The 20,332-nt window shown below is 41.3% G+C and overlaps 1 protein-coding gene across 5 annotated transcripts in view; it reads right to left on the reverse strand.

Moving 5' to 3' along the window:
• Positions 1-363: 363 nt before the first annotated feature.
• The window catches only part of XPO1 (exportin 1), a 41,816-nt gene continuing 21,847 nt past the window's right edge, over positions 364-20,332 (reverse strand). For all 5 annotated transcript variants that reach the window (XM_035110894.2, XM_035110896.2, XM_035110895.2 and 2 more), the window contains 21 exons: positions 17,820-17,881; positions 17,685-17,729; positions 17,396-17,577; positions 16,617-16,665; positions 16,414-16,533; positions 16,178-16,306; positions 15,637-15,795; positions 13,087-13,284; positions 12,448-12,586; positions 11,407-11,588; positions 9,921-10,077; positions 9,425-9,588; positions 8,565-8,699; positions 7,419-7,602; positions 5,214-5,320; positions 4,916-5,110; positions 4,007-4,175; positions 3,095-3,229; positions 2,821-2,980; positions 2,622-2,718; positions 364-1,407 (listed from right to left, as the gene is read on the reverse strand). In XM_035110894.2, coding sequence (XP_034966785.1) covers positions 1,261-1,407; positions 2,622-2,718; positions 2,821-2,980; positions 3,095-3,229; positions 4,007-4,175; positions 4,916-5,110; positions 5,214-5,320; positions 7,419-7,602; positions 8,565-8,699; positions 9,425-9,588; positions 9,921-10,077; positions 11,407-11,588; positions 12,448-12,586; positions 13,087-13,284; positions 15,637-15,795; positions 16,178-16,306; positions 16,414-16,533; positions 16,617-16,665; positions 17,396-17,577; positions 17,685-17,729; positions 17,820-17,881 — 2,915 coding nt within the window. In that variant the 3' untranslated portion in view covers positions 364-1,260. The remainder of the gene's footprint in view (positions 1,408-2,621; positions 2,719-2,820; positions 2,981-3,094; positions 3,230-4,006; positions 4,176-4,915; positions 5,111-5,213; positions 5,321-7,418; positions 7,603-8,564; positions 8,700-9,424; positions 9,589-9,920; positions 10,078-11,406; positions 11,589-12,447; positions 12,587-13,086; positions 13,285-15,636; positions 15,796-16,177; positions 16,307-16,413; positions 16,534-16,616; positions 16,666-17,395; positions 17,578-17,684; positions 17,730-17,819; positions 17,882-20,332) is intronic.

Consider the following 20,332-nt stretch of genomic DNA (forward strand, 5'->3'; position numbering starts at 1 on the left):
ACAGAAGAGAAATTCTGGAGAAATGTTAAGCAAAAGTAACATTGATACTGCCAAATGTTAATTTTTTTGTTTTTGGTCATATTATACACTGCTTGAGAAGAGCCACAAAAACTCTGGTTAAAGGGGGGGGGGAGAGACAATGCTGGGCTGGGCATTTCGGGAGACGTGTTGAAAACCTACGTTTAAAGAACCAATTTGCAGAGCCACTCTCCTGCTGAGGAAGGTCCCATGGCCATTATGGGAGTCCCTGCCAGGTCTTGCAGGGTCCGTAACAGGATTCTTCTGCTACTCTAAATTCTACTTGAATTTTAAGGTGATCAGAGTGTTTAATCCAATAAAAGAATAAAGCCAAGGAAAGGAAAATAAATGTAAACCAAGTTTATTTTGCTTTTTAAGTAGTGTTCTTAAAGCACTACAGCATGGTAAACAATGTAATTAGTAGAAGTCATCTCAAAAGCCAGAATTCTTCTTTAATGAGCTTGTTAAAAAGATGCAGCCTAGTCTAACAGGATAAATATTTTAACCATTTCACTTCGAGTTAATGAAGGCTCACAAATGAGCAACACTCCTCATTGAGGAAAACAAAAAGCTGTTGTCGACAAAGCGACAGCACACACACAAAAACAAAAGAACTGTGTAAAAATAACTAACTGTACTGTGTTCCCATACTCTTTTTTTCCAAGTTGCTTTACAATGGGATGATATGCACATGATCTTGCTGCAAACTTGCCATACAACTTGCAAATACCAGTAAGCCTAGCCTTGCCACAGCCCAAAAGCTGCTCATGTCTGATGCAGCACTCACCATCCTATACCTAACAAATCACCTGATGGACTTTACTTATTTACCCTTTTCTTCTAGACTGCAGGACAGGCTAGTAAGAAAGTGTTCCCTAATTGGAAAAAAAATCTGTGTTCTAACTGGAAAATGTATAATTTTGCAATAGACTTTACAAGTTATATGTTTTGCCTCTTTTACCCTTAGCCACAAAATGGGCATGAAGTGTTTTTTATTTTTAAAATGCCTTAATTTCCAACTTCATGCAAATCTAAATAAAGATGACCAAAACAAAAAAGCTTAAACAATGGAAGGATATTTCACAGAAAATTTCTTATACAAAAACACATAAGAAAAAAGGGCCACTAGGTGACATCTTAAATTTACAAATTGGCATCATTTTGGTCAACAAATATCCAAGTCCTGTTTTCTTTTACAACAAAGCAGCTGTACAGAAAGAAAACAGTGCAACTGGTTATTTTTTAATCACACATTTCCTCAGGAATTTCATGTGGATTAAGGATGCCAGGGACAGACATCTGAAGTTTGTGTTTCTCCTCCTGAGCCTGTCGAAGAGCTGTCTCTCTTTCTTCCAGGAATAAGTCAGACGTGTCTTCACCTGCAAATTCCTGTGGGAACAAAGCAGGTGAGAAAATCCATTATAATCCAAACATCCGGCAAAGATCATCAAAAACTAGAAAGGCAGTTACGATGCAAAGTTCCAGAACTTGTGTATGTATATATGTATGTGTATGTATGTGTGTGTGTGTGTGTATAATTTTATGCAATAATTTGTTTAAAAACAACACTCAATGTTTGAAACAGAACAGTGACTTCACATGTTAGAAAGCAGATGCCACAATTAGTGCAGATCCCCTTTTCATACCCTGATAGTTCTGCCCTTAAATTTTTGGTCCTCCAACTCAAACACCCGCAAGTGATTCCAACTATTCTCCCTTGCTTGTCCTTCATGCATGAAAGCAACATCCTTCCATCCAAGTCTATATAGTGCTCCTTCTCTTTTATTACATGTTGTCAAAGCCTACCTCCTGCATGAAACCTTTGACTGAACCCTTTTGTTTCAGTAGAGGGTGGGAGGGCTAATTTAGCGTAACTGCATTTACATTTAGTCTCCCCCCATTTTTGCCTTTCTACCGTGTCAAAAAAATAAACTGAAAGCTTTTTAAGGCAAGTACTTGTCATTTTGCTTAAGACTACTCCTTAAAGCTATATTATGTGTTCTTTTCTTTAACTGAAGAGTGAATAAAGAAAAGCACACAATAATCACAGGGCAATACCGTATTATACTAGGTGTATGGGCATTTCATGCACCCTTCCCATGAGGAAGTCTCCCTGCAGCTTGGAACTAGAAACTAAAGTTACCCCAGCACTTTAGATGTTTGCTACCTTTACCAATATGACAAAATAAAAAAATTCCTTCAGTAGCACCTTAAAGACCAACTAAGTTTATATTTTGGTATGAGCTTTCGTGTGCATGCACACTTCTTCAGATACCACGAAAGCACACGAAAGCTCATACCAAAATATAAACTTAGTTGGTCTTTAAGGTGCTACTGAAGGAATTTTTTTATTTTGCTTCGACTCAGACCAACACGGCTACCTACCTGTAACTAGCAATATGACAAAATTCACAGCATCAATATAGCAAATAGAGAGCTTTTGTTTTGTAAAATCATCTAGCAACTGACTTGGCATACCAACCAATGGAGCATGACAGAAACTAGCAATACATAGGTCTCAACAACAACAAAAAACCCCTCATGATTTAGTATACTTGAAGTCCCATATGCATTCAGAGTAAGGGAGGAAATTCCAGACATACCTTTATCTGTACCAGGAAGTCCCTAAGGTGTTCCTTGAAAGCAGGAATATCCTGATTTAAACTGAAGAGTCCTGTTACAAACAGTTTAACCTGTGCACTGAAGTAATAAAAAAAAGAGAAACACACAAAGAAGAGCAATTAAGACCACTAGTAGTTGCACTCAAGTTCTATTTAACCTTTTAATTCTAAACACACTTACTCTTGAAGATGAGGAAATGCAGATTTAAGGAGATTAGCAACATACTCCTGAATAAACATTTGGTTGCTCACTGGATTTCCAGGGTTTAGAGGAGTACTTATTTTTCCTTCTTCTACTAAGTTGAACATGTATGCAAGAATTGATGCATGCATTGTCAAACCTGGTGAAAGTACACAAAGGAGAGTAATATTTAGATTAGAATGTATACAGTAACTGAACTCACTGTAGCTCAAGCTGTACAGGTCTTCCATCCCACTCCTCCACAATTACTTACCAGCAGTGTGAGACGTGTCTGTTACAACAGAGAAAATGTGCTGAAGAATGTCACAGAAATAAGTCTGGTAAAAACTCTGGGCAGCAGCTTCTTCTTGTGCAACGTTTTGTAAAAGTGTATAAAGGATCTGAAGACCTAGAAGAAAGTACATGAAGCTATTCAAAATTTTAGCGTCTGTAGAAGTTATGCATTCTAGAAACCAAGTGAACTACATCAAGGTATGAGCTACACAGAAGCAAGAAAGTTATTAGTCTGGGAATTGTACTATTTAAATGAAATAACCAGACTCATGACTACCACATTTAAAATGAATGGACACACTTGGAGTGTCCACTCCACCAAACCCGGACTCAATAGAATTCCCATAAATTCTTGAGGGAAGCTGAAAATCAAGTTTCAAATCTGTTAGGCAGGTATATAGTACAGCCTCTTTTCAGAAATAGGTAAGAACAGGCATCCCCAAACTCGGCCCTCCTGATGTTTTGGACTACAACTCTCATCATCCTTAGCTTACAGGGTCAGGGATGATGGGAACTGTAGTCCTAAAACATATGGAGGGCATTCAGAAGGAAGCAAAGGATATTGGTGATTAGTAGGGAGCTCTGGGAATGTGAGGCATGGGAGTCCGAAAAATTAAGTATAATTGGCTATAATTGGAATGTTTTCTCTAATTGGAATTGTATGATTAATTTGGATTTGTAAAAATGTAATTGGGACTAATTTCAATGTGATTTGATGTGTTTTAATTGGAAAATTTAATAAAAAGTATTTTAAAAAAACATCTGGAGGGCCGAGTTTGGGGGTGCCTGGGTAAGAATCTACATGCCCACATGTTCTAGGCAGAGGAGGATAGTTCAGCACAACTAGCTGACTTACTCAAGCGTAAGAGCTGAGAAAATTAGGACAAGTCACCTGTATCTGCAACGTTTCTCATTGTGTGCTTGAAAGCCCAAATGATAGAATCCAGTACTAGTTTGAACTGTGCAGGTGGGATGGCCAGGAATGCTGGGAAGCAATGGGAGTTTACTGCTTGTAGTAGCAAGAAAAAGTTTGTTCTGTGTTCAGGATATTCTTCAAAGTCCTAATGGCAGAGGAAGGAGAAAACAGAAAAAATAACTTTACACAATATAGTCTGGCCAAAACAGATTTTTAGAACTTCACATTACTTTAAAAAGCACCCCTAAGTAAAATAATCCAGGGCAGCAGCAGCTGCACAACAGCCACCAGTTGTTTAAGAGCCCAAACCTAATTTTGAAAGAAGTTTCAAAACAATTCAAATCATGGTTTGATTTACAAGTTTTCAGCACTAGTGTGTACCTGAGGCAGACCAAAACTTTAAACTATGCTCTAGCCTAGTTTGATCTACACTTTTTAACAATGGTTAAAACAATTGTTTCCTTAAAGTTGCTTCCAGTGAATGACTGAATATAGCAAGGAGAATTCAGTAAGCCATGAAATGAACGGCAGAGAACTGTCAGAACATTTTTTGCTCAGTTTGAAGTTCTGGTACGCTAATTCAAGCAAGATTTTCAGAGCTAGATACCCCTACATATGTGTCAGGCTTAAGTATTTTGCCTTTACTTTTCACGGAAAGGCACCAGTAAGTTTTTTATAAGGTTCCTTCTTAGATTTCATTTCCACCTCCAAGAAGAATAGCTCTAACAGCCACTACATGGCAAGCCTCATGAGCAGCAGCCTATAAATGCTTCACACATACATTTACAAGGAACACTACAATTTCAAACAGAGACAACTGAATGTGGTTCACAGCAGTGAAGAAACTCGAGGCATTCCTGTTTGTTGCAGTACTTTGTGAATTACCTTATTGATCATATTTAACGTGCATTCAAAGACAGCATCAAATATCTGAGGTATTTCAGCAGTAATGTGTCCTCCCAGCTTGTTTACTATGATAGCCATTGTACTAAGCACTTCAGGCTCTCTGGCAGCTGGAACATTCCTCTGGTAATCAATAAGAACTGCATCCAGCAATGGCGGAACAAAGTTTTCAGCTACCTAAAGAGAGAGAAAGGGTTGTACTGTAACACAAGGCCTACTATATGTTTGAATGTGCATTTGCCATTCAATGAGGTTGCTGACACTTGAGAAGTCCACTTACCATCTGAGGATCATTGGATCTGCTCACCCAGCCAGAAATTAGTTTTAAAGTTTCCCTTTTTACTGTTCTCATACTTCTGATCAGAGGTTGCTTCGTAACCATTTCTCCTGAAAGAGTTTGAGGTCAGTTACAACCCAGGAATACATACTTTGTAAAACAATTCAAAAGTATTTTTTACCCTCCCATTCCACAGAACGTCCCAAGGTAGCTACCCATCTAAAACCAATAAAACAACAAACAGAAATATGCCAGATAAAATCCAGGGCAAAGCAAGCAGCTGTCAAAAACTTGTAAAAATCAATTTGAACTTTAAACAGCAATTTTCCAACAGAACAATTTCAAAATCCAGTAAAGGTCACAAGAACATCATATAAGCTCCAAAACCTTTATAGAAACAAATGTCTTAAGCAGAGGCTGGATGGGCATGTGCCATGTATTATTTAGCTGAGATTCTTGCATTGCCCGGGGGTTGGACTAGATGACCCTCAGGGTTCCTTCCAACTCTACAATTCTACCTTAGGGTAAAAGTTCTGACCCTTTTATTATAGCCGGCTACTGGACAGCATATACCAGGCACCGGCAACCTCTAGCCCATGGGCCGGATCCAGCCCACGGAGGCTGTTTATCCGGCCCATGAGCCGCCCAGTCACTGAGCCGCCCGCTTTGTATTGCAATGCTTCCTCATGTGAAACCATGTTGATTCTTATGAAGGCAATTTGATGTGTTGTAGTGACCACACCATGCAAGGGTTCCCCTATCCCATCCATTCATTAAATTTAATCTTGTTCTAACCACCCTTTGCTTTTCAAACAACATAAACCATTCCATCACTTCACCCGTGTCTTTTACCCAAGCTAATTCATTCAGTAGATGAAACAAAATAAAAAAATTCCTTCCAGCAGCACCTTAAAGACCAACTAAGTTTTTTTTATTTTGTATGAGCTTTCGTGTGCATGCACACTTCTTCAGATACCATGCACACGAAAGCTCATACCAAAATAAAAAAATTAGTTGGTCTTCAAGCTGCTGCTGCTGGAAGGATTTTTTTTTATTTTGTTTCAACTACGTCAGACCAACACAGCTACCTACCTGTAACTAGAACTCATTCAGTAGATGTTATTTATTTAAGTACTTATTCAGCTCAGTATCAAATAGCAAAGCAGGAAGTAGTTAAATTAAAAAAATATAGTATTTATACCCCAGCCATCTGGCTGGGTTTTCCCAGCCACTCTGGGCGGCTTCCAACAAAATATTAAAATACAATAGTCCTTCAGATATCAAAGCTTCCCTAAACAGGGCTGCCTTCAGATGTCTCCTAAAAGTCTGGTTGTTATTTTTCCCTTTGACATCTAGTGGGAGGGTGTTCCACACGGTGGGCACCACTACCGAGAAGGCCCTTGGCATGGGGGTGGAGACGATGCCATTTAGTGCTTTAAAGGTCAGCACCAACACTATGAAATGTGCTCGGAAACATACTGGGAGCCAATATAGGTCTTTCAAGACCGGTGTTATGTGGTCTCGGCAGCCGTTCCCAGTCACCAATCTAGCTGCTGCATTCTGGATTAGTTGTAGTTTCCAGGTCACCTTCAAAAGGTAGCCCCACATAAAGCACATTGCAGTAGTCCAAGTGGGAGATAACTAGAGCATGCACCACTCTGGCTAGACAGTCTGCAGGCAGGTAGGGTCTCAGCCTGCGTACCAGATGGAGCTGATAGACAGCTGCCCTGGACACAGAATAGACCTGCCCCTCCAAAATGACTCCCAGGCTGCGCACCTGGTCCTTCAGGGGCACACTTACCCCATTCAGGACCAGGGAGTCCTCCGTACCTGCCTGCCTCCTGTCGCCCCAAAACAGTACTTCTGTCTTGTCAGGATTCAACCTCAACCTGTTAGCTGCCATCCATCCTCCAACCGCTTCCAGACACTCACACAGAACCTTCACTGGTTCTGATTTGAAAGAGAGGTAGAGCTGGGTATCATCCGCATACTGATGAAGCCCCAGCCTAAACCCCCTGATCTCTCCCAGCGGCTTCATGTCTCAGCGATTGTTTCATTGCCCTCAGATCTGTGGAAAACCATGGGGCTGTCCTGGCTCCATTCAATCGGAGGGTGCTTAGGAGCCACAGTCAATATATTAGATCTCGCTCCGTTGAATCTGAATTGTAAGACACTCCAAATACTTATGTTAAAGCAAGTAATACTCACCATTTGCCTGAATAGCTGCAGAAATGTTTTCACTGAGGCACTTGTACACATTCAGCATATCCAAGTAGATTCTGCCCAGCTGAATCACAAAGGGATGCCCAACAGCTTTACATGCCCGCACATTTGTTTTCAGAATGCTCCCTAATTGCTTAACAGTTTCAGAGTCCTTTAGGATATCAACGTTCTGTGGAACAGAAGTAAACCACGTATATACAGTATATATATTTCCTGATACTTGATTTGGTATTTTATTCTATCATTTTATCTGTGTTTCATGTCACCTGGAACACTACGTTAAAACTAAATGTAATAATAGTAATAAATTAATTATCCTCCTCCTCTTCCCTGGCCAGCATGAAAATAGTCTGTTGGTGTTTTTTTTTTGGGGGGGGGGGAGAGAATTCCTTCCTCCGTTCCCAGTGCAGAAACGGCATGCTGATGAAGATATGCTTTTTTCAATTTAATTAATTAATTAAATAAATTTGGATACCACCCTATACCAGTAGATCCCTGCTTAAGTTTTTCTTTACTAGCCTGCATTTTGCTTACTAGGAGGGTGGTAGCAGCTTGTAAGTTTGGGTTGGGACAGTGCTTAAGAAGGCTGCCTTTAGCCAAATTAGCTGATGCCTCTCTCTCTTCTCCTATTTCGCACCACATCCCCACAGAATTCCACCACAGCATCTTGGAAGGCAGGTCAATCTCATTTCAGCACTGCCCACCAAAGGAAGGTTCCAAATGATATGCATAAAGCTAGTAATGACATGCTTCATCAGCCTCCAGTGAACTGGAAAAAAAAAATACTCCTTTTGTCCACTATGCTCTATGAAGGTTGCTACAATTTTACTATGGCGAAGCAGAAACTGCAAGTTACACGAGGCCAAACGGTAAAACTGGAAGTAAAATTAATGTGTTTTGCACCCAATACATGGAATGAAGTAGCTCGTGTAACTTAACACACCTCAACACAATAAAACCTTTGAAAATTGGGAGTAAATTATTTGAAGCAGCACTGATTTGGGTGACCACTGCCACAGCAGCCATTTTGTGGCTGGTCATGCCTTCATGGCAGCCATTTTGTGGTTGCTCACATATGCAAGTGTCTCCGTAGGTTCAAAATGAAGAAAACCCAATAGAAAATATGCTTACTTTTGTGGCCTGTTGAATTATGCTGTCCCATACTTGATTAGGCAGTAACATGTATTTCTCTATCAAATGCTCTTGTACCGTCTGGTCAGTCTGTGCTCCAATCATGTATCCAACAGCTTCGTAGAAAGTATGCACCTAGTTGAGGTATCAAATGTACCAAAACATATAGCTGAATATGCTAAAATATCGTAAGCCTATACATGCATTTCAGACTGGTATTTAAAACAGGTGCATTTATTTAAATTATCTGTTCAACGGTGAAGCTTCATCTTCTTCTAAAACATGTGAATTATTGCTCAAAATTAGGGCTTTTTAAAGACAACCTAAAAACACAACTTAAAAGGTTGACAAATAAATGAAGAACACACATGAACTTAGGCTAACAGTGCACCAAGGAGTCAGATTTCCCACTATGGAACAAAGACCACCTACTTTACTATGCAGAAAATTTGGCATTTATATAGCTAACTAGATGTGAATGCTACAGCACTATTTTGGGCAGAGGAGAAGCAGTTGGAGCTTGCCAATGCTTTGTACCATGTACCGTACATGTGTCCCAAAAGTTCAAAACCACTGTTTTAAGTCCAAAAATGCTCTTCTGTGAATGTAAGAGCTCTTTCATATCCAACACACTCCCAAAGAATTCATTCCAAGCTTTCTCCATACATCTTTCATTTTAAGTCATGAGTGGAGAAACTATCAGCTCAAAGGCTGCACTTCCTCATCGGTGAAAACCTTATTGGGGGGGGCACATATCAGTGGGCAGAGGCAAAACTGACAGAGCAACAGATGTGTCTTGCTGCTGTCCACCCTCAGGCCCAAGGCTCTATATTCCTGTTTTATTAAGTTGAGTGACATACCTGTTGTGGTTGAAGGTCACAAATGATTGTATTAATGTTGTTCAGGATCTCATCAATGAATGGCATGACCTCTCCCACCTGGACTTGAACAAAGTGTCTGCGGCATTTCTGCGCTATTTTTATAAAAGTATCGCAAGCCATGTCTTGGACACCATCGTGGGTTTCTATAGCAGAGCAAGAGAATAGTTGTGAATACAAAAAATTACTGTATACAATGTGTTACTGTTTCTCAGGTTTCATCTTTCCACAGAAATCTTGCAACGTTGGCCTATTTCTCTTTTCTAAATTTAGGTAATATTTTGGTGTCTTCTATTGGGGCTTCAGGAAATGAAATTGGAAGAGAGATGCTACTCAGAATCTTGAGTCAAATGAATACATTCCTGCTTCTCAAAGTCCAAAGGTAGTCCAGGATCAAAAGCAGTTAACTATTTCAAAATTTAGATTGCAAGAAATACTTGTTACTGTGAAAACAAAGTGAGCATTCCAGATAAATTACCATGCATAAATTCAAACAGCTTGTTGACAACCGTCTTCAGAAATTTCCAGTGGGCTCTCAGAAACCTTGGATATTGCCCTACTATATACATTATATTGGATGCGATAATAGCTTTATTATCCTTCCCTCGCTTTTGCTCGCAAAGTCCCAGAAGGTCCTACAAAAAGAAAGAAAGAAGAAATATAGAGTTGCACTATTAGAAGTTAAATTTGAAAGCTTTTTTTTCTATTCCGTTTGCAGCATTCAGAATATTTTATAGAACCTCTACAAAGTCCCCATTTTTCTTTTCAATAAATGCCTGCATTACCTTAAAGGCTTCTCCTTTTCTCAAATGGAAGGGAAGCACACACTGGCCCCCATTAAGAGCTACTGGGATGTGTGTGTGTTTTGATGGGGTTCTTTTGCATTATAACAATCTATTGCAAGTTGCCTTGAGGATCTTCCATCAAAAGGTGTTGTACAAGTCTTAAAATAACTTCAGTTATTTTATTTGAACTGCCACTAGCATGTCTACATTTAAGTGCAGGCATCCCCAAACTTCGGCCCTCCAGATGTTTTGGACTACAATTCCCATCTTCCCCGACCACTAGTCCTCTTAGCTAGGGATCATGGGAGTTGTAGTCCAAAACATCTGGAGGGCCGCAGTTTGGGGATGCCTGTTTAAGTGTGTTGACTCCAAGATAATAATTGAGGCTGCATCAGCAACAGAAGCTGCATGTTACCTTTATGAAATCCCGCCTTTCCTGGAGTTAACTATGGCCACTGGTAAGATTAGCATTCCCTAGCACTTTTGTTCAGATATTGCTTTTTAAAAACAGACTATGTTCCGCCTCTTTCTGGATACTCTGATTTGTTTCCCCCAAGAGTTACTAACATTTCTCTGTCCAGATATATGCTATACATGGTGCTGACTCTGAAGATGGGTTAGAAATGTCAACTGCTGCAGAATTCAGCAGCCAGGTTTGAACATAACACGAATCCTGGCACGAATGCACAGGCTGCCAATTAGTTTCTGGTCCCAATTCAAACTGACGGTTTTTGACCTATAATTCTCAAAATGCCTCAGGACTGCAGTACCTCAAGGACCAAAAACATTCTCTTTCTCCCAGGCCTTTGGCTAATTAAATGATACATATACACGGGTGGCGCTGTGGGTTAAACCACAGAGCCTAGGGCTTTGCTGATCAGAAGGTTGGCGGTTCGAATCCCCACAGCGGGGTGAGCTCCCATTGCTCGGTCCCAGCTCTTGCCAACCTAGCAGTTTGAAAGCATGCCAGTGCAAGTAAATAGGCGTTTCCATGTGCTGCTCTGGTTCGCCAGAAGCAGCTTTGTCATGCTGGCCACATGACCTGGAAGCTGTACGCCGGCTCCCTCGGCCAATAACGCGAGATGAGGGCTGCAACCCCAGTCGGTCACGACTGGACCTAATTTTGTAAACTGCCCTTTGATCCTCAGATGAAGAGCAGTGTAGAAACATAATAAATACCTTTATTACTGTTACAAGAAACCTCTTCTCATCTTCTTCATGCATTGCCCCACTGATTGAGCCTATGGCCCAACATAGAGTGTTTAGATTTTTCCATGACCATTCGGTACCATTTACTTGATTGTGAAGTTTCTCTGTCATTATTCGCTCAGTATCTGCGTAATCCAAATGAGTAAGGTAAACTAGAAAAAGGAAAATTGGCCATCTATGAAAATGAGCATTACATATTTTCAGGGTTTCAGAGTAACATCTATGCTTAAGAAATATAGTTAGTATTTAAAGATAAAAGTGCTGTAGTGCTTGTTTATTTACTTAATCACACACAGTTCATCTTAACATCACAATACTATACATCATTCAATACTATAAGTGGGTATAGGTTTAAAGTAAGTGTTCACATAATTATACAGTGGTACCTTGGGTTACAAATGCTTCAGGTTACAAACACTTCAGGTTAAAAACTCTGCTAACCCAGAAATAGTACCTCGGGTTAAGAACTTTGCTTCAGGATAAGAACAGAAATCGTGCTCCAGTGGCGCGGCTGCAGCAAGAGGCCCCATTAGCTAAACTGGCGCTTCAGGTTAAGAACAGTTTCAGGTTAAGAATGGACCTCTGGAACGAATTAAGTTCTTAACCAGAGGTACCACTGTATTTCACTATACAGCCATGTTATTATACATAATTAGGGTAACTAAAGGGTGCCCTGCAGTTTCCCTAAGGTTATGGGGCTCTCTGCCAAGTAAGACATATCAAGCACGCATTATCTAGATTTGTGTAAAAGCAATATAGGCCCTAGTTGGTCTCCTAGGCTTCTGTAGGCATTTGTGACCTAATTTTCCAAGCACAGGATGACCACCAAGACAGAGCTAATATCATAAAGACTTTATCTAATAAGGACTCCAGGCAGTACCTGAAATTAAAATCATAGTTGACAGAAGCATGTAGAACAAATCTGCATTACACTGTTTACAAAGAGCTACAATACACACACATGGCCCTGGGATGATCATGGAGTTGCAGGAAATTATTATTTTAACTTACCTAGCGTTTCTCTCATGTTTTTGTACAAATTGATAGAATCTGTGTCTTTCATGAATTCTCGGACAACTTCCCCTTGGTCATTTTCTACAACAAGCACTTCCTCTGGTTTTGCCATGCGGCTAACCATCAACAACCGCACCTATATTTAAGGGCGGGGGGGGGGGGGGGGACAGAGAAACACACACAAATTGTATATTCCTAAGTATTTTCATACAAGAATATTGCTAAATATATTTACACCTATTTTTAAACAAGCAGCCGGTGCACTCACAATGAGGCAGGCACACATTCCAATTAATGTCATCTGACTGCAGCAAGCAGGCTTCCTACCTTGTGACTTTATAAAGGATTAATATTGTTTTTATTTTAACCGCCATGAACCATGAAAATCCACCTAAAATTTTTCACAATACTAGGGGAGGCCCAGCTGGATGGGTGGGGTATAAATAATAAATTATTATTACTATTATCATTATTATAGTTCAGAGAAACAAGTCCAAACTTGATGAGTTGAAGCAGTAAACTCGTATGAAATGATTTTGGAACTGCTTCTGAAAAAATCAAGCCACCAGACATTCAGAAGAATGATTAAGCCAAACTATGACAGAGATTATAAGCAAGTTGGAAGATTCCTATTACCTTAGACAGAACAGGAAGATAAAGTTGTCTCCGGGGAGGAACATCAAAATGCTGAGTCCCCGAAAGTAATGGCGAAGCAGATGTTGAAAATGGGCTCTCTCTATATAGTTCAGCAGCCAGATGATTCCAGTACTCCAGACAAATCTTAAAGATTTCAGTTTCTTCAACTTCAGATACCAGCAGCATGTAATGGAGGGCCTAAAGTAAATTTATGGTGATTACTTAATCTATATATATAAAAATGTAGGCATTGCGCACACGGATGTAATAGCCCTTCACCGTAACCGCTGAACCAAATTGCATCAAATTAGGACAAAGTGTTCCTTGCCTATCAGGGAGGGATCTGGCGTATGTTTTTCCCCAAAAAACCCACACCTGTCACACCTAAAATAATGATTAAACGCAAAAAGTGGCGCCCCTATTACGCGTCACCAGCAAAAACTCTGAAGACTCCAGCAGCATCCAATAGACAGAGGGCAGGACAACGTCACCCCCCCCGACATGCTATAACCGCCAAAACGGCCATTACCCCTCAAAGCCAGACGACGGGAGATACGCAGAGTACAACAAACACCGCAAACACCCCACTAGCCAACCCACACCCCCGTTGCCACCCCCACAAACTGGACCTCGCTGTCCAAACAAAAATTCCACAAGGCAGGCCATACTCCACAGCCCCCACTGCCGCCGCTGACTCAGCCAGCACCCCCCCACAAGCCAACCCTGTGCTTCTTGCCGCCGCCACAAAACCAACAAACAAAAAGCACCTCGCCACCGCTGAAAAAAACAACGCCAACCAAAGCAGGAACCTCCACCACCCCCGCCTGAAGCAGGACCTTGCCTCCAAAGCATCAACCCCGTGGCAGGCCAGGACCCGCGCCCGCCGCTGCCGCCAACATAAGCCGGACCTCCCCACCAAACCACAAACCCCGCAACAGTCCATTTTAGCTGCCGCCACCAACGACGTCGCCGCAGAAACCGGCAAACCAAAAAGGCCAAAACCCACCTCCACAGGATGCGCGAAACGCGCCAGACCCCACAGTTCCCACCGCAAAAAACCATTTAGAAGGGCCGTCGCGTCCGCAAACGCCACAATACACCTCTCCTAAAGCAAAAACTCCACCTCCCCCAGTCAAAAAAACAACAACCCACACCCCGCTCCTACCAACTCCCAAAGCAGCCCAGAGTCCAACACACTTCTCGAGGCAGTCAAAACCCCACCCCGCCCCACGCCCGCAACAGTCCTCCCCACCAAAAAAAACCACCTCCCAAACACCGACCACAACAGTCCTAAAAAGAATAACCCTCCCTCCACAGCAGCCCCCACTACACTCCCAAAAAAACCCTCCCCAACACCACGCAACTATCCTTAAAAAAACAACAACAACCAAGCACCGCCCCCAACAATCCTTGGAAAAAACAAAACAAAAATCCCACCTCCCCAGCACTGCCCGCAGCACTCCTAAAATAAAGAAGAAAACCACCTCCCCAACAGCGCTCACAAAATTCCTCAAAAAGAAAACAAAAAACATTAGTGGTAGCTGGCTGTTAGTTTACCAACAACAGAGGGATGAACTGGGGGGAGGGAGGGGCCGGGATATGTCATCACAGGGATGACCCACAGGTGTGGGGGGTCACAGGGATAACCCACAGCAACGTGTGGCCGGGCCAGCTAGTTGACAAATGAAAGGGCTAAGCATATATAGAATCTGGTAACTTTCAACATCTGATCAGTTTTTGGTGGAGCATCTCAAAAATGCTTTTGACCAAGTTCTCGGCAAAAAAAAAATCACACACAAGTTCACATCCTTGGAATGAATACAAAAGGGCAACTGGCATTGTGTCCACTAAGTACTGACAGCAGGAGAAGAGCTCTTACTATTTCACAAGGTAAACAATTACCAGACTAGAAATGCTGGAGAACTCCCTTTGAGAACTGCACAGCCTGAACACAAATACTGGGACCAGGCCAACTGTACAGCTGACAAAGGAGCTCACATTTGAGACACAAATTTACCCTGTCTACTAATCAAACTTAAGTCTGCCCTCATGGCTTTACTCAGTTCTTAACCCAACTTCGCCGAAGAATTGATGCTTTTGAATTATGGTGCTGGAGGAGACTCTTGAGAGTCCCATGGACTGCAAGAAGATCAAACCTATCCATTCTTAAGGAAATCAGCCCTGAGTGCTCACTGGAAGGACAGATCGTGAAGCTGAGGCTCCAATACTTTGGCCACCTCATGAGAAGAGAAGAATCCTTGGAAAAGACCCCGATGTTGGGAAAGATTGAGGGCACTAGGAGAAGGGGACGTCAGAGGACGAGATGGCTGGACAGTGTTCTCGAGGCTACGGACATGGGTTTGACCAAACTGCCGGAGGCGGTGCAGGACAGGAGTGCCTGGCGTGCTATGGTCCATGGGGTCACGAAGAGTCGGACACGACTAAACGACTAAACAACCCAACTTACTTTTCAGTACAGACGATGAGATATAGAGGACACCAAAACAACAACACATACAAATAAGAAGCAAGCAAACTGGGAAAACTTACTTCCATTAATGTCTCCCTTAGATTTAAACGTTTTTCTATAAGTTGACCGTGCTCTTTCAGAAAGGTACAGAGAAACAAACTGAGATTCTGGATGAAATTCTGCTCGTCGTCTTTTCCATTGGAGTATGCAAGTCGAATATTAGTGTTCAAAGGAAGCATCTAAGAACAATGGAACTCAAAATTATAACCTGGCAGTCATGTAAATGCCAATGGTGTCATCAACTACAGCACACTTTGGCCTGCTTCATTTTGGATTGCAGCCATAAATAGCTCAACTGAGATCAATGGGATTTCACCCCACATGGACGTTTCTGCGCAACTTGGCATACTATCCACAGAGAGATTCATTAACCCCTCAAATGTTGCATACGGGGGGAGGGGGGGAAATTAAGGGATTCCACAAGATTTACTTCCAATGAACAAGTTGTTGCCTGTACTGGAAATCTTGGTATCCAGTTGAAGAATTTGAGAGGAACCAACTGCTTCAGAGTAAGAACTGCCACCCACTCTAAATAAGTTTGGGAGGAGGAAAAGAAATTACCTGTTTGAGCTGCATCATCGTCAAGGTAAAGAGTGTGACAAACTGTTCCTCATACTGACTTACACTGACACCAGCAATCTCTGTGAGGCACTTCAAGGAGACATTTCGGAACATAGGGACATTTAAAAACTGTAAAAGAAAAAAATATGCATAGAAGTTAGGTACTCACTTACTAGCTACAATCAGCACCCCATTTTCCCTCTTAAGTGGTTATTTAGTTTAGAGGAAATGCTCACTTTGTATATTAGCGTGCTTATCAGCTTGGTCTCAAAAATATAGCCCAGTGGAATCCAGTTGAGGAATCGAAGCAAAGTTTCCAAAGTCGCATGAACAAGGGGAGCATTTTGAGAGTTTTCCTGTTAACAAAGCTACATATAAGCAAATCTGTCTTTATAATAACGTGACCATTTTACAAAGATTATATTGCAATTAAGCTTACCATCACAAACTGACACAGCTGAAATATCTGTGAGAACTCATTGCACATGCTAGAAGAAAGAGAGAAAAATCAGCATCTAACAACAACAACTATTTTATTATCAGTACTCTGCCCATCTGACTGAGTTGCCTCAGCCACTCTGGGTGGTTTCCAACATATATAAAAACATAATAAAACATTACAGATTAAAAAGCAATAAAAAGCAACATTAAAAGTTGCAATATAAAATGCCTCTACCATGTTTAATATGCCATACTACTGCAAAGACTTTTGTTACTACTTTAGAGGTTTTGCAGTATAGCCCAAGCAAACACCAGCAGATTACCAATTCAAGCAAAGGCAAGAACCTGCAGATATGTGCAGTAAGCCCGCAACTTACGTGCATTTAACTTGTGCATATTCAGCTTGCACACTTGGCAAATAGATAAATATCCAGGGGAAAACAGACTTTGGAAATCCCACCCACCATTGAACCCAATGTGTTTTTGGACTATATACAATTTTGGCTTTAGGCACGATCCTGGGAACGTAACCCCCATGTAAGTTGTGAGCTTACTGTATTGCTTCTGAAGTCTATCTTTTAAGAGCAGAAGTTGCAAAATAAGTTTTATTTCTACATCACAAACGTAAGAGACATATAAGCTCTGTTTAGAGTTTAGGGGAAGAGGCAGTTGCAATATATTGCCTCCAAATATCTGCAAGGAAAGCTGGTAGATAAAACAGATGGGCAACAGCCTACTTAGGTGCAGTATATTGGGAGGGGGGGGAACACTACTTGCCTGTCCTTTAAGTGTTTGGCTTTTACTTGAGTTATTTGTCCACTGGAAAAGTCAAACACCTCTTCACTAAGCAGTTTTAAGATCACCATGTTGTTCTGACAAAGGCTTTCACTTGTCCTGCTGGCCCCAACTATGTCACTGATGAATGTTGGCCAATGTTTTGGCCATTCTTGTTTTAGTATCTGCAAAGCATGAGAACCCCACGTGGTATAAGATTAGTTTTCTTCTGATAAAACCTTCAAATTCTTCTGATAAAACCTTCAATTTTTAGGTCCAAGACGAAACTTACCTGAACAAGAATCATGTTTAACTTCCCTATGTATACTTTCTCTTTCTAGAGGAAGCAAAGAAAAAGAGTTAAGGCCTGGTTTCACTTCATCAGAAAGGAGCCCACTTTCCAATCCCCTAGAGAAATCTCACTTACTTCAACACATGATGGATCGGATGAAGTCTTGATAATTAAGCCAACAACGTATTTTTTGATACCTACAAAATATTTTTTAAAAGTTTGTAAACTATCAAACAACAAATCACTGATTAAACAGGATGCATCAATGAATTATTAAAAGTCCAAGTATACAGTGTCCCTGAGTAAAGCTGCCTGAATACATTCAGCCAGGCATAGGCAAACTTGGCCCTCCAGATGTTTTGGGACTACAACTCCCATCACCCCTAGCTAACAGGACCAGTGATCGGGGATGATGGGAGTTGTAGTCCCAAAACATCTGGAGGGCTGAGTATGCCTATGCTTGCATTAAGCAGTAATGGGAAAAGAGAACAGATTATCCTATGGACTGATACAGTCATACCTCAACTTCCGAAGGTTTTGACTTCTGAAGCCGACAACCCCGGAAGTCTTTTCCCGGCGTGCACGCAGAAGCACGAAATCGCTCTTTGCGCATGCGCCGACCGCGTGCTTCAACATCCGAAAACCTCGACTTACGAAGACAGCCACGGAACAGATCGTCTACGTAAGTCGAGGTACCACTGTAATTGATTAAAGAACAGGAATAGGAATAACTAAACAATCATCCCACTTTAGAGAGCGAAGGAATGAAGCCTCTCAAAGATCTGCATTAGGATTGATGCCTTTTCTTAAGCTCCTAAATTTTGTGGAGTTAAGGGGTAAGCGAAGTAGCCAAGATTGTGGATTGCTTCAATTTTTTTATGGTGATGAAACCCAAGCACGACTCCAAAAAGCCATATCCAAATTGAGAGAATGATAAATGCAGTTCAGTGTAAAGAGATACACATTGGCGCAAATATCCTAAATGCACACATACTGAAGGGGCCCAAACTCACAGTGACTAAACAAGAATGCTCTTGAGGTCATGGTGGATGGCACAATGAAATGTTGGCCCAGTGTGCAGCAGCTGTGAAAAAGGTGAATTCTTTGCTAGGGACCATTAGGGAAAGGGATTGGGGTGGGGAGAAGGTGCCAATATTATACACTAAGAATACTGCCCTGCTGCTCTCATGCATGGTTTATTAAAGCCATGGTTTATTAAACAGTGGTTATTAAACCACCACTTAGCTTTATGTGTGAACTCTGCCCTTGGGCTTAACTATAGTTAATGGCAAACAGATGTAAAGTTCATTGGGTAAACTATGGTCAAACTGCTCTCATAAAATCAATTTCAGTTCCAGTGAAAGAAAATACTTTAGACTAGTAATTTATTCATCTGTCAACTTAATTTCTCAAGCATGTCATCCTGCCCTTATAGAGAAAATTAACCCATGAACTGAGAGCAAGGAGGATTTTTTTTCAATAGACAATTTTCATACTGTCTGGTATTTTATATGAAATTTTATTTCATATATTATGACGAAAGAACATGGCTGCCTGTAATACACGGAAACCTGAGAAGCCCCCCCCCCCCACCGGATATACAGATTGACATCTTCTGATATACCTTGCATTCAAGGAGTGGGAGAAAGGGGTGTTGGGAGGTGGAGAACTATTCAGTTTATTACTTTAACACCAATTTAACCATCATGGTTTCCCATAAAGAATTCTGGGATTGCAGTTTAGCAAGGGGCCTTCTGAATGGGCAGCAATGCAACATACTATACCACGAAAAGCAACGGATCAATACACACAACATTTCATGCAATCATGGCAGCCTTGAGGACCTCCCATTCAGCAGGTTCCCCTGACCTTCAGAAGAGGCGGGGGTGGGGGATCACCATCTGCCATAACCCTACTGCGTGCTTCTTTTTGCTGAATTTTACACAAGTTACATATTTAAAATTTGCAAAGAATGAAGGGGGAAAAGGCAAGAGTTGTTAGAAAGGGCAAAGCTGTATACAAAGCTTTCTCCAGCCCTACCGCTTCTGATTTTTGGCGATACAAGCAAGTCTAAATAAGCCCATCCTTTCCTCACAGGGTGGGGCTTACTCAAAAGACTGTCACTATGGAAGTCTCTCGTACTTCTAGTGGCAGATGCAGAACGTGGCCGTGGAGCAAAACCTTCCTCAATTTGCAGAAATTCACACTTAAAATAACTAATAGTATTTATTTTCAGAGTGACAGCTGTCATGTCTTCTTTCTTCCAGTGTGCAATCCAAAATATTTTGCTCTTCTCTCTTGCACTCACTTGTATCAAGTGCTGCCATTTCACTCATGCAATAAATGTCTGCTTGTGCAACAAAAATTTCCCCTACAATTCTCTCCAGGCCTTCATGCACGCTCAAAATGTGCTTCAGAGGGCTGGGGGACCTTGGATACTATCCATATTCACTGTGAAGACTGTAGTGCAATGCAGTTAGTTCTTTTATCATGCCCTCCGTAATGGGAACATGTTCCACATCTCCCCCTTTCCTTTGAGTTTCTCTGTTATGTATTTTTCAAATCTGACCTGAAAAGGTTATTTGATTAGGATAGTTTGTTTTGATTTAAATTCAAAGTTAATACATACTGTTGTTGCCCGATTTAAA

The sequence above is a fragment of the Zootoca vivipara genome, chromosome 3 (genome assembly GCF_963506605.1).
Source record: "Zootoca vivipara chromosome 3, rZooViv1.1, whole genome shotgun sequence".
Lineage (NCBI taxonomy): Eukaryota > Metazoa > Chordata > Lepidosauria > Squamata > Lacertidae > Zootoca > Zootoca vivipara.